Here is a 9,955-nt window from a genome sequence, read left to right as displayed (position 1 = left end):
CTCTTTCTTCATTCTCATTCTTAGTGTATAGAAATGCCACTGACCTCTGGGCATTGATTTTGTATCCTGCCACACTGCCAAATTACTGTACGAGTTCTAGCAATCTGGGGTGGAGTCTTTTGGGTTTTCTATGTACAGTATCATGTCATCTGCAAAGAGAGAGAGTTTGACTTCTTCTTTGCCAATTCAAATGTCTTTTATTCCTTTTTGTTGCCTAGTTGCTGAGGCTAAAACTTCTAGTACTATGTTGAATAGCAGTGGTGAGTGGACATCTCTGTCATGTTCCTGATCTTAGGGGAAAGGCTCCCAGTGTTTCCCCATTGAGAATGATATTTGCTGTGGGCTTTATATATGGCTTTTAAGATGCTGAGGAATGTTCCCTCTATCCCTACACTCTGAAGAGTTTTGATCAGGAATGGAATGGATGCTCTATTTGTCAAATGCTTTCTCTGCATCTATTTAGAGGATCATATGGTTCTTGTTTTTTCTCTTGCTGATATGATCAGTTACATTGATTGCTTTTTGAATCTTGAACCAGTTATTGCATCCCGAGGATAAATCCCACTTGGTCATGGTGAATAATCTTCTTAATGTTGTTGGATCCTATTGGCTAGTATCTTGTTGAGAATTTTTGCATCTGTGTTCATCAGATCTATAATTCTCCTTTTGGTGGGGTCTTTGCCTGATTTTGGAATTAAATTAATCTATTAAATTAATTAATCTATTGATCTATTAAATTAATTAATTTAATAGAACTTTTCATTTTAAAAAAATATTCCACTACAATTTATCACTTACTGGACCCTGGTCACCCAAGCAACTTAGTAAGTCCTAAAAAGGCATGCATTGAATGTAAACTCATGTTTAGTAGAGATTTTGAAGTTGAAATCTTCTCTTTTGCTCCCTTTTATTCAGGTTGCTAGACTCTATTCCCAACTGTCTTGGTTCCTATTTCCTAATCTGCATCTTATGCCAACAAAACTCACCACACACAGTCAGTATCTGTTTAGAGTATCTAGAAAACAGGAAATCCAGATGTTACATTTTTTTAATGTTATTATTATCAAAGTAATACATTTTAATTTATGGGACTAAATGCAGCTTAATATAACATCTGTTTGGCATCTTTCATGTATGTATCTCTCATCTCCTTTACAAAGTGACTTAGTCACACCCAGAGGAGGTAGGTAGATGCTATGAGCACCAAGGTCCCCATTTTTCAAAGAGAAAAATATACAGTTAAGACGAAATAATTTACCACAATATACACAGTGAATCATTGGCAATGCCAGAAATTGAATCCAGGACAATCTACTTTGTCCCTCCTTCATCCACCAGCTTACAATCCTTTCCCTTTATCTTATCAAAGCTCAAAAATACTACAAACCCTCATCTGAAACTGAGTCTGTTGAGTAATGCCAACCATATAAAATTCTCCACTTTCCCCTCTTCTCTGCCTCACTTAAGGGCAATATGGACGGTGTATCAAATAGTATCTTTCCTTTCACAAAAAATGAAATTTAACTTCAAAGTTTATATTACAACATAATTGAGATTTCACAGGTAGGACTAAAAGAATTTAATTAACTAATTAATTGATTGATTAAAATTCTATTTGAAAACTTCTCCCTAGGAAACAGGTTCAACAAGAAATACACTCAGAACAGGGAGTACCTACCCTAACTTTGGTCAATAGATGATGACCAATCAAGATACCCCAAAAAGGAAGGGCTACAGTCACATGAACTCATGGGGAGGAGAATCTTTGGATAATTATTTCTATGTTTCAGGAGACTGTGGCTTTTTTGAGATGACAGATGCCCCAAGAGGTACATTTGTTCTTTTATGTGACATAGATCAGTTTCTAAGCTCATATGTCAACATCCGCACCATGAGGAAGAGTGGTCTCTGGAAAATGCATTTCAATTGATGAGAGTCACCAGTCTGTATTGTGTGCAGCCACACACAAGAAAAAAATTAACCAAGGGCAAAGCTTACATAAAAATAATGCAAGTATTTATAAATAAGTGTCCAAATCACCCATTTGGTCCATAAGCATTGCTGAGTTCCTAAGACATTCCAGACACATTAAATGACAAAATAAGTAAAATCTCAAACATGAGGAACTCACAATGGACATTTTAAAGAAAACTAGAAAATCGCCTTGACTCAAGATTACCCACTTCCCACACTGGTCTGAGGCTGGTGCCTGCATCCATCCCCTTGGGGTAAGTCCTGCCAACCCCAAGCTTTCTCTTCAAATAGCAAAACACCCAGGGCAGGGACCCTATCAAGTTCCCATCTTCAACTTCAATGCATTCATCAGTTTGTCAGATTGGTTCTTCTTGGGCTAGAAAAAAATTGACAGGGATATGATGAGAGGGGAAATTTTTTCTTAAAAAAAATGAGGGGAAAGTCATGAAGGGAAAGTGGCATGAACCAGGGAGACCACAACTCCTAAAATAATATTTAAGAATCACAAACAACACTGACACACTGAATCTACCTGAGGAAAAACTTGCATTACGCATAGCAGGGCTTCTTTTTTAGTGTGCCTTTTCCTGGACATGACTGAGTTGGATTTTCCTTCTGCAGCTCTAATATGTACAGCTGAGGATATCACACTGGCCTCAAATACATAAGTTAACAGCAAATAATGACTTTTCTTCAGCTAGCCTATAATTACACATTTATCAACTGGGCAAAATTTACAACTGACTGGTTTATCACAGGCTTAACACCACAGAACAGAACTAAAGAAGACAGAGTAAAAAGTCTGGCCTTCCTGAACAGAGCCTGCAGCAGAAGGCAAGGCTCAGGCAAAAAATGCATGGCAGAAAACTGCCACAGACAGCAGGATGATGCCATTAATGTTCACTACTGTTCGCCAGAAAGGTTTCTCTGAGGTGTCTGTCATCTTCAGCTTCATAGCTTCCTCCTCTTCCTTTGTCATCTTGGGGCCCTTCTGCTGGTCCAGGCCACAGAATAGGTCATAGGCACGCCTGAAGCATCCTTTTTTCTCCTCAGGAACTTCTGTGTCAAAGAAAAGGTATAAAAGGTTTTAGGGAAGATGCCATGACATGGAACATCTGTCATTCTGCAGACATATCCCAATTTTCTTGTTTGCAGGAGTGGAAATGGTACAAAATGTTTGAGTGAACTTGATTATTTATAAGATGATGGTAAAAGATGGATTCTACGTCTTTGTGATCAGCTAAATTAAGCTTTATCTCTATCAGGCCAATCCAAATATATCTTGATTTAGAAAAGTCAGGCTCAAACAGGAAAAAAATAGTCTATGAGAAGAAATGTTAGCATCAGACTGGGAAACTATGACATGAACAACATGGAAAACCCACCTCTGAAATACATAAACTCATATTTGCTTACCACATCACTGGAAAAGTCAGACTTGCACTACTCAGGAGCATATTGGTTATACCTGAAAGTTCCAAAGAGTTCCAAAGCCATGGATCCAGCCATGTGGTAATAATTGGTCTGAATACTCCCCGACACAGGGCAGCAAAAATGAAAACTTCCAGAGCTTAAAATCTGATGTTGCATATCAATACTGCTGAATCAAACCACCCAACTGGCCCTGCCATTCAAAGTGGATGACCACCAAGGGAACCAATTCTCTCCTCTGAGACAGCGTGGCATTAAAGGCTAATAAATCTGGGTTAGAATCCCAGGTATATAGTTCACTAGATATGAAATCAAGCCCACTGTGTTTTCAATACCATAGTCAGAGACTACTTCTCTCCATTCTCCCATTTTTTAAGAGTCACAGACTTTTAGAATTGCAAATAACCTTAATGATTAAGCACATATATGTGTCAGAACTGGAACTAAAACTCAGCTTTATGGTTTTGCTAATTCACCTGCATTCAAGTGCAGATAAAATTGGATAAATAATACCTTCTCCATTAAGATTCTATGAGAGGATGCCCAGTGTGTAGCAGATGTCAAGAGGTATTAGTCTCCTTCTACTCTCTTTTCTTTCATGCACTTAAGAAAGAGAGGCAAGTTTCCTTGTCCCTCTCCACTTCGTTCATTCCACCAGGACAGAAATATGAGAAGTAACAAAAGTTTGGGCTTACTTACCAGCCCAAGGGAGAAATGCCTGGTTGGCTGGGTGGCCTTAGAAAGTCTCTATATCTCATTTTCCCCATCATAAATTTGGAAGAATTATATTTGTATTATCTGCTTAAAAGTAAAATATGGTGCTAAAATGAATCACTAGCGTAAGATATTCATAATAAAATATATCATGATCATATCATTATCAATCATGATGACAATGATGGTGATGATGACAACATGAAGTTGATACAGCTTCATGCTGTTTCTCAGAAAATGGTGACAGTGACAACCATTATCTATAAAAAGCCCTCAAAATATCTTAATATTTTACTTTAATGGGTCAGGGCCTTCCGTCTGCTTTCACCATGAGTTGACCAAGAAACAACAGAATTCAAGTGTTGTCATGAACCTCACAAGTCACTAAGCCAATTCTCCAACCAGGGTGGGAGTCTCCTCTATGGAATCCCTGATAGATGCACTCTTGCTGTTCACCCTTTTCAGACCAACTCAGAAAAGTATTCCTTAGTAGCAATCATAATGGTGACAATTATAGCCAATTCTTAAAATGGAGCATTATCTTGCTCAATGTTTCTTTTTTTTTTTTTTTAATTTTTATTTATTTGTGACAGTCACAGAGAGAGAGAGAGAATGAGGCAGAGACACAGGCAGAGGGAGAAGCAGGCTCCATGCACCGGGAGCCTGACGTGGGATTCGATCCCGGGTCTCCAGGATCGCGCCCTGGGCCAAAGGCAGGCGCCAAACCGCTGCGCCACCCAGGGATCCCCTTGCTCAATGTTTCTAACACTGCTATAAGTATATGCTATCACTTAGAATACTTTTATATTAAAAACCCAAGCTTTAGAAAAAAATGGAATCATTTGCACAAGGAGTCAATAGAGAAGTGAGGATTCAATCTCGGTTCTTCCTGAATCCAAATCCCACACTATCTCTTTGCAATATCCTGCCTCCTCACTTTGAGTTAAGATTGAACGAGTTCTGTACTGCTGAACAGAGGATATTGCACTGCAAGGCATTACAGGACCTCTTCTTCATAAGGTCACTACTTTCAAGAGCAAGAGACATAAGTGATTCTCCTAATACATAGAAACAGACACAGAGAGTTAGACAAAATGAGGAGATAGAAGAATATGTCCCAAATGAAAGAACAGGACAACTTTACAGCAAGAGACCTAAGCAAAATGGAAATAAGTAATATGCCTGATAGAGAATTTAAAGTAATGGTCATAAAGATACTCACTGGACTTGAGAAAAGAGTGGCGTACCTCAGTGAGACCCTTAACAATGAGACAGAAAATATAAAAAAGAACCAATCATAAACTAAGAACTCAATAATTTAAATTAAAAATACACTAGATGGAATAAATAGTAGACTAGAGGAAGCAGAACAAATCAGTAACCTGGAGGACAGAGTAATGGAAAGTAATCAAACTGAACAGGAGAGAAAAATAATATTATTAATTAATTAACAAATTAATTAATTAAAATAGACTTAGGAAACTCAGTGACACCATCAAGTGTAATAACATTTGTATTATAGGGATCCCAGAAGGAGAACAGAGAGAAAAGGAGGCAGAAATTTTATTTGAAAAAACAATAGCTGAAAAATTCCCAAATCTGGGGAAGGAAACAGAAATCCAGATCCAGGAGACACAGTAAACCCTCAACAACCCAAGGAGGTAGACACCACACACATAGTAATTAAAATGGACAAAAGAGAGGAGTTAAGATGGCAGAGGAGTAGGGGGGCCCTAAGTTTGTCTTGTCCCTCAAATACAACCAGATAGTTATCAAATCATTCTGAACACCCAAGAAATCAATCAGAGATCTGAGAAAACAAATGCTGCAAGTCTACCAGTGGACCAAAATTTAGAAGGTAAGAGGTGTAAAGACTTGAATCTGGTGCGGCATAGCTGAGGATATGGCAGAGATAAGGAAGGCTGCTTAAGAAGGCTACCACAATGTATTATAAGCAACAGAACTTTTAGAAGTCTGCTACAGCCGAGATGTGCCTGGCTTAAAAGTTCTTAGGTGGTGAAGCAGAGCAGAATCCCAGCTGTGACAGCATGGTAAGAGGATCCCCGGAGTTGTAAAAAGAATGGGTGATGCCTGAGTTTAGCTGAGTTCCCGGGCAAAGGAGCAGGGATGCTTGCTGAAAACAACGAATCTAGGTATTGCCTTTCTTCTCTGTGTTGCCATCAACTATGAATCACTGCATGGTCATATGACTGCATTCCTGGGATGGGGTCCAACAAAAGACAGAATCCTGAAGAGATACCTCACATTCCCCTGGGAGGAACAGTGCGCAGGCCATGGGAGTCCATAAAATTTGGAGTTTTGAGACTCAGTCACATGCCTGAGATAAAAAGTCACAGATCAGGTGAACACAGAGTTCTGACAGAAACCAGGTAGACAAGACACATTGGTTGCTTTTCTGTGAGGGCTTACTGTAGAGTGAGGGGGGTGCAAATTTTCAGCTCCAAGGTTAGAGAGCAGTGTGCAGCCATATTCATCTTGCCCATCACCGCTGAAAGCCTTCAGGAGGCAAAACAGCGCCACCTAGTGACGTCTGGAGCCGCTTACTTCAAGTTCGGCCTCTGCTCACTGCAGGCACTTTTCCACTAGGGCAGGTCCACCTGAGAATCAGGGAAACAAGCCCCTGCCCTAGAAGACCAGAAGAAAAAACTGGTGCTCACCAAGTTTACTGATCACAGAGGGCTTCGAAGCTTCAGCTCTTAGGGAAAAGAATATGTAGCATTCTTTGTATTTTTATTCTTTAGTCTTTTGGTTTTACATTTTTTAGTTATTTTACTTTTGTCAATCCTTTGTTGATTTTTATTTTAATATATACTTTATATTATTTTAACTTTTTGTTTCCTTACATTGTAGTGTGTGTCTGTTTGTGTGTCTGTGTGTGTGTGTGTGTGTGTTTCTTTCTTTCTTAATTTGGGTTCTAGTTTCTTTTAACAAGTAGACAAAAACACACCCAGGATCTAGTGGGGGTATGTTGTTCTTGTTGTTCTATTGTTGTTATTGTTATATTGTTGTTTTCTCTTTCTTTCTTCTTTTCTTTGCTGGGCAAAATGACAAGATGGAGAAATTTATCCCAAAAGAAACAACAGGAAGGAGTACTTACTGCCAGGGATTTAATCAATAAGGTTATAAGTAAGATGGCTGAACGAGAATTTATGGAATATTACTCAGCCATTAGAAAAGACAAATACCCACCATTTGCTTCGACGTGGATGGAACTGGAGGGTATTATGCTTAGTGAAATAAGTCAATCGGAGAAGGACAAACATTGTAAGGTCTCATTCATTTGGGGAATATAAAAAATAGTGAAAGGGATAAAGGGGAAAGGAGAAAAAAATGAGTGGGAAATATCAAAAAGGGAGACAGAACATAAGAGACTCCTAACTCTAGGAAACGAGCTAGGGGTGGTAGAAAGGGAGGTGGGCGGGTGTGGGGATTACTGAGTGACGGGCACTGAGGGGGGCATTTAATGGAATGAGCACTGGGTGTTATTCTATATGTTGGCAAGTTGAACACCAATAAAAATAAATTTATAATTTAAAAAAACTGTGTGGAGGTTCCTCGAAAGTTAAAAATAGATCTATGACCTATGACCCAAAAATTGCACTGCTGGGGATTTACCCCAAAGATACACAGCATGAAAGGCTGGGACACCTGCACCCCGATGTTTATAGCAGCAATGTACACAAGAGCCAAACTGTGGAAAGAGCCTCGGTGTTCATCAAAAGATGAATGGATAGGGATCCCTGGGTGGCGCAGCGGTTTGGCGCCTGCCTTTGGCCCAGGGCGCGATCCTGGAGACCCAGAATCGAATCCCACGTCGGGCTCCCGGTGCATGGAGCCTGCTTCTCCCTCTGCCTGTGTCTCTGCGCCTCTTTCTCTCTCTGTGACTATCATAAATAAATAAAAATTTTTTAAAAAGATGAATGGATAAAGATGTGGTCTATGTATACAATGGAATATTCCTCAGCCATTAGAAACGACTAACTCTGGGAAACGAACAAGGGGTGGTATAAAGGGAGGCGGGCGGGGGGTGGGGATAAATGGGTGAGGGGCACTGAGGGGGGTTAGTGACTGAGCACTGGGTGTTATTCTATATGTTGGCAAATTGAACACCAATAAAAAATAGATTTAAATAAATAAATAAGAAATTTTTAAAAATTAAATAAAAAGCATTCAAATTGGCAAAGAAGTCAAACTCTCCCTCTTTGCAGATGACATGATACTGTAAATAGAAAACCCAAAAGACTCCACCCCAGGATTGCTAGAACTCATACAGCAATTCACAGTCTGGCAGAATACAAAATCAATGCCCAGAGTCAGTGGCATTTCTATACATTAAGAATGAGAATGAAGAAAGAAAAATTAAGGAGTCAATCCCATTTACAAATGCACCCAAAAGCATAAGATACCTAGGAATAAACCTGACCGACCAAAGAAGTAAAGGATCTATACCCTAAAAACTACAGAGCACTTCTGAAAGAAATGGAGGAAGAACACAGAGACGGAAAATATTCCATGCTCATGGATTGGAAGAATTAATATTGTGAAAATGTCCATCCTACCCAGGGCAATTTTCACATTTAATGCAATCCCTATCAAAATACCATGGACTTTCTTCAGGGAGTTGAAACAAATCATCTTAAGATTTGTGTGGATTCAGAAAAGACCCCAAATAGCCAGGAGAATATTAAAAAAGAAAACCATAGCTGGGGGCATCACAATGCCAGGTTTCAGGTTGTACTACAAAGCTGTGGTCATCAAGACGGTGTGGTACCAGCACAAAAACAGACCCATAGATCAATGGAACAGAATAGAGAATCCAGAAATGGGCCGTTGACTCTATGGTCAACTAATATTCGACAAAGGAGGAAAGACTATGCATTGGAAAAAAGACAGTTTCTTCAAATATGGTGCTGGGAAAATTGAACAGCCACATGCAGAAGAATGAAACTGGACCATTCTCTTACACCATACACAAAGATAAACTCAAAATGGATGAAAGATCTAAATGTGAGACAAGATTCCATCAAAATCCTAGAGGAGAACACAGGCAACATCCCTTTTGAACTCGGCCACAGTAACTTCTTGCAAGATACATCCATGAAGGCAAAAGAAACAAAAGCAAAAATGAACTATTGGGACTTCATCAAGATAAGAAGCTTTTGGACAGCAAAGGATACAGTCAACAAAATTCAAAGACAACCTACAGAAGGGGAGAAGATATTTGCAAATGACGTATCAGTCATATTTGCAAGCTAGACTAAAGGGCTAGTTTCCAAAATCTATAAAGAACTTATTAAACTCAACACCAAAGAAACAAACAATCCAATCATGAAATGGGCAAAAGACATGAAGAGAACTCTCACAGAGGAAGACAAAGACATGGCCAACAGGCACATGAGAAAATGCTCTGCATGACTTGCCATCAGGGAAATACAAATCAAAACCACAATGAGATACCACCTCACACCAGTGAGAATGGGGAAAATTAACAAGGCAGGAAACCACAAATGTTGGAGAGGATGCGGATAAATGGAACCCTCTTACATTGTTGGTGGGAATGTGAACTGGTGCAGCCACTCTGGAAAACTGTGTGGAGGTTCCTCAAAGAGTTAAAAATAGACCTGCCCTATGACCCAGCAATTGCACTGTTGGGGATTTACCCCAAAGATACAGATGCAATGAAATGCTGGGACACCTGCACCCCGATGTTTCTAGCAGCAATGTCCACAATAGCCAAACTGTGGAAGGAACCTCGGTGTCCATCGAAAGATGAATGGATAAAGAAGATGTGGTTTATGTATACAATGGAATATTC

At 39.4% G+C, this 9,955-nt stretch overlaps 1 protein-coding gene across 1 annotated transcript in view; it reads right to left on the bottom strand.

Annotated features, from left to right (window-relative positions):
* Positions 1–1,030: 1,030 nt before the first annotated feature.
* SLC5A1 (solute carrier family 5 member 1) overlaps positions 1,031–9,955 on the bottom strand; it is a 74,340-nt gene continuing 65,415 nt past the window's right edge. Inside the window, exon 15 of the mRNA XM_072803371.1 lies at positions 1,031–3,033. Within this exon, the coding sequence (XP_072659472.1) occupies positions 2,816–3,033 (218 nt within the window). The 3' untranslated portion in view covers positions 1,031–2,815. The remainder of the gene's footprint in view (positions 3,034–9,955) is intronic.

This window comes from Canis lupus, chromosome 27 (assembly GCF_048164855.1).
Source record: "Canis lupus baileyi chromosome 27, mCanLup2.hap1, whole genome shotgun sequence".
NCBI lineage: Eukaryota > Metazoa > Chordata > Mammalia > Carnivora > Canidae > Canis > Canis lupus.
The sequence above is the reverse complement of the archived record's forward strand: the minus strand, read 5'-3'. Positions and strand labels throughout refer to the sequence as shown.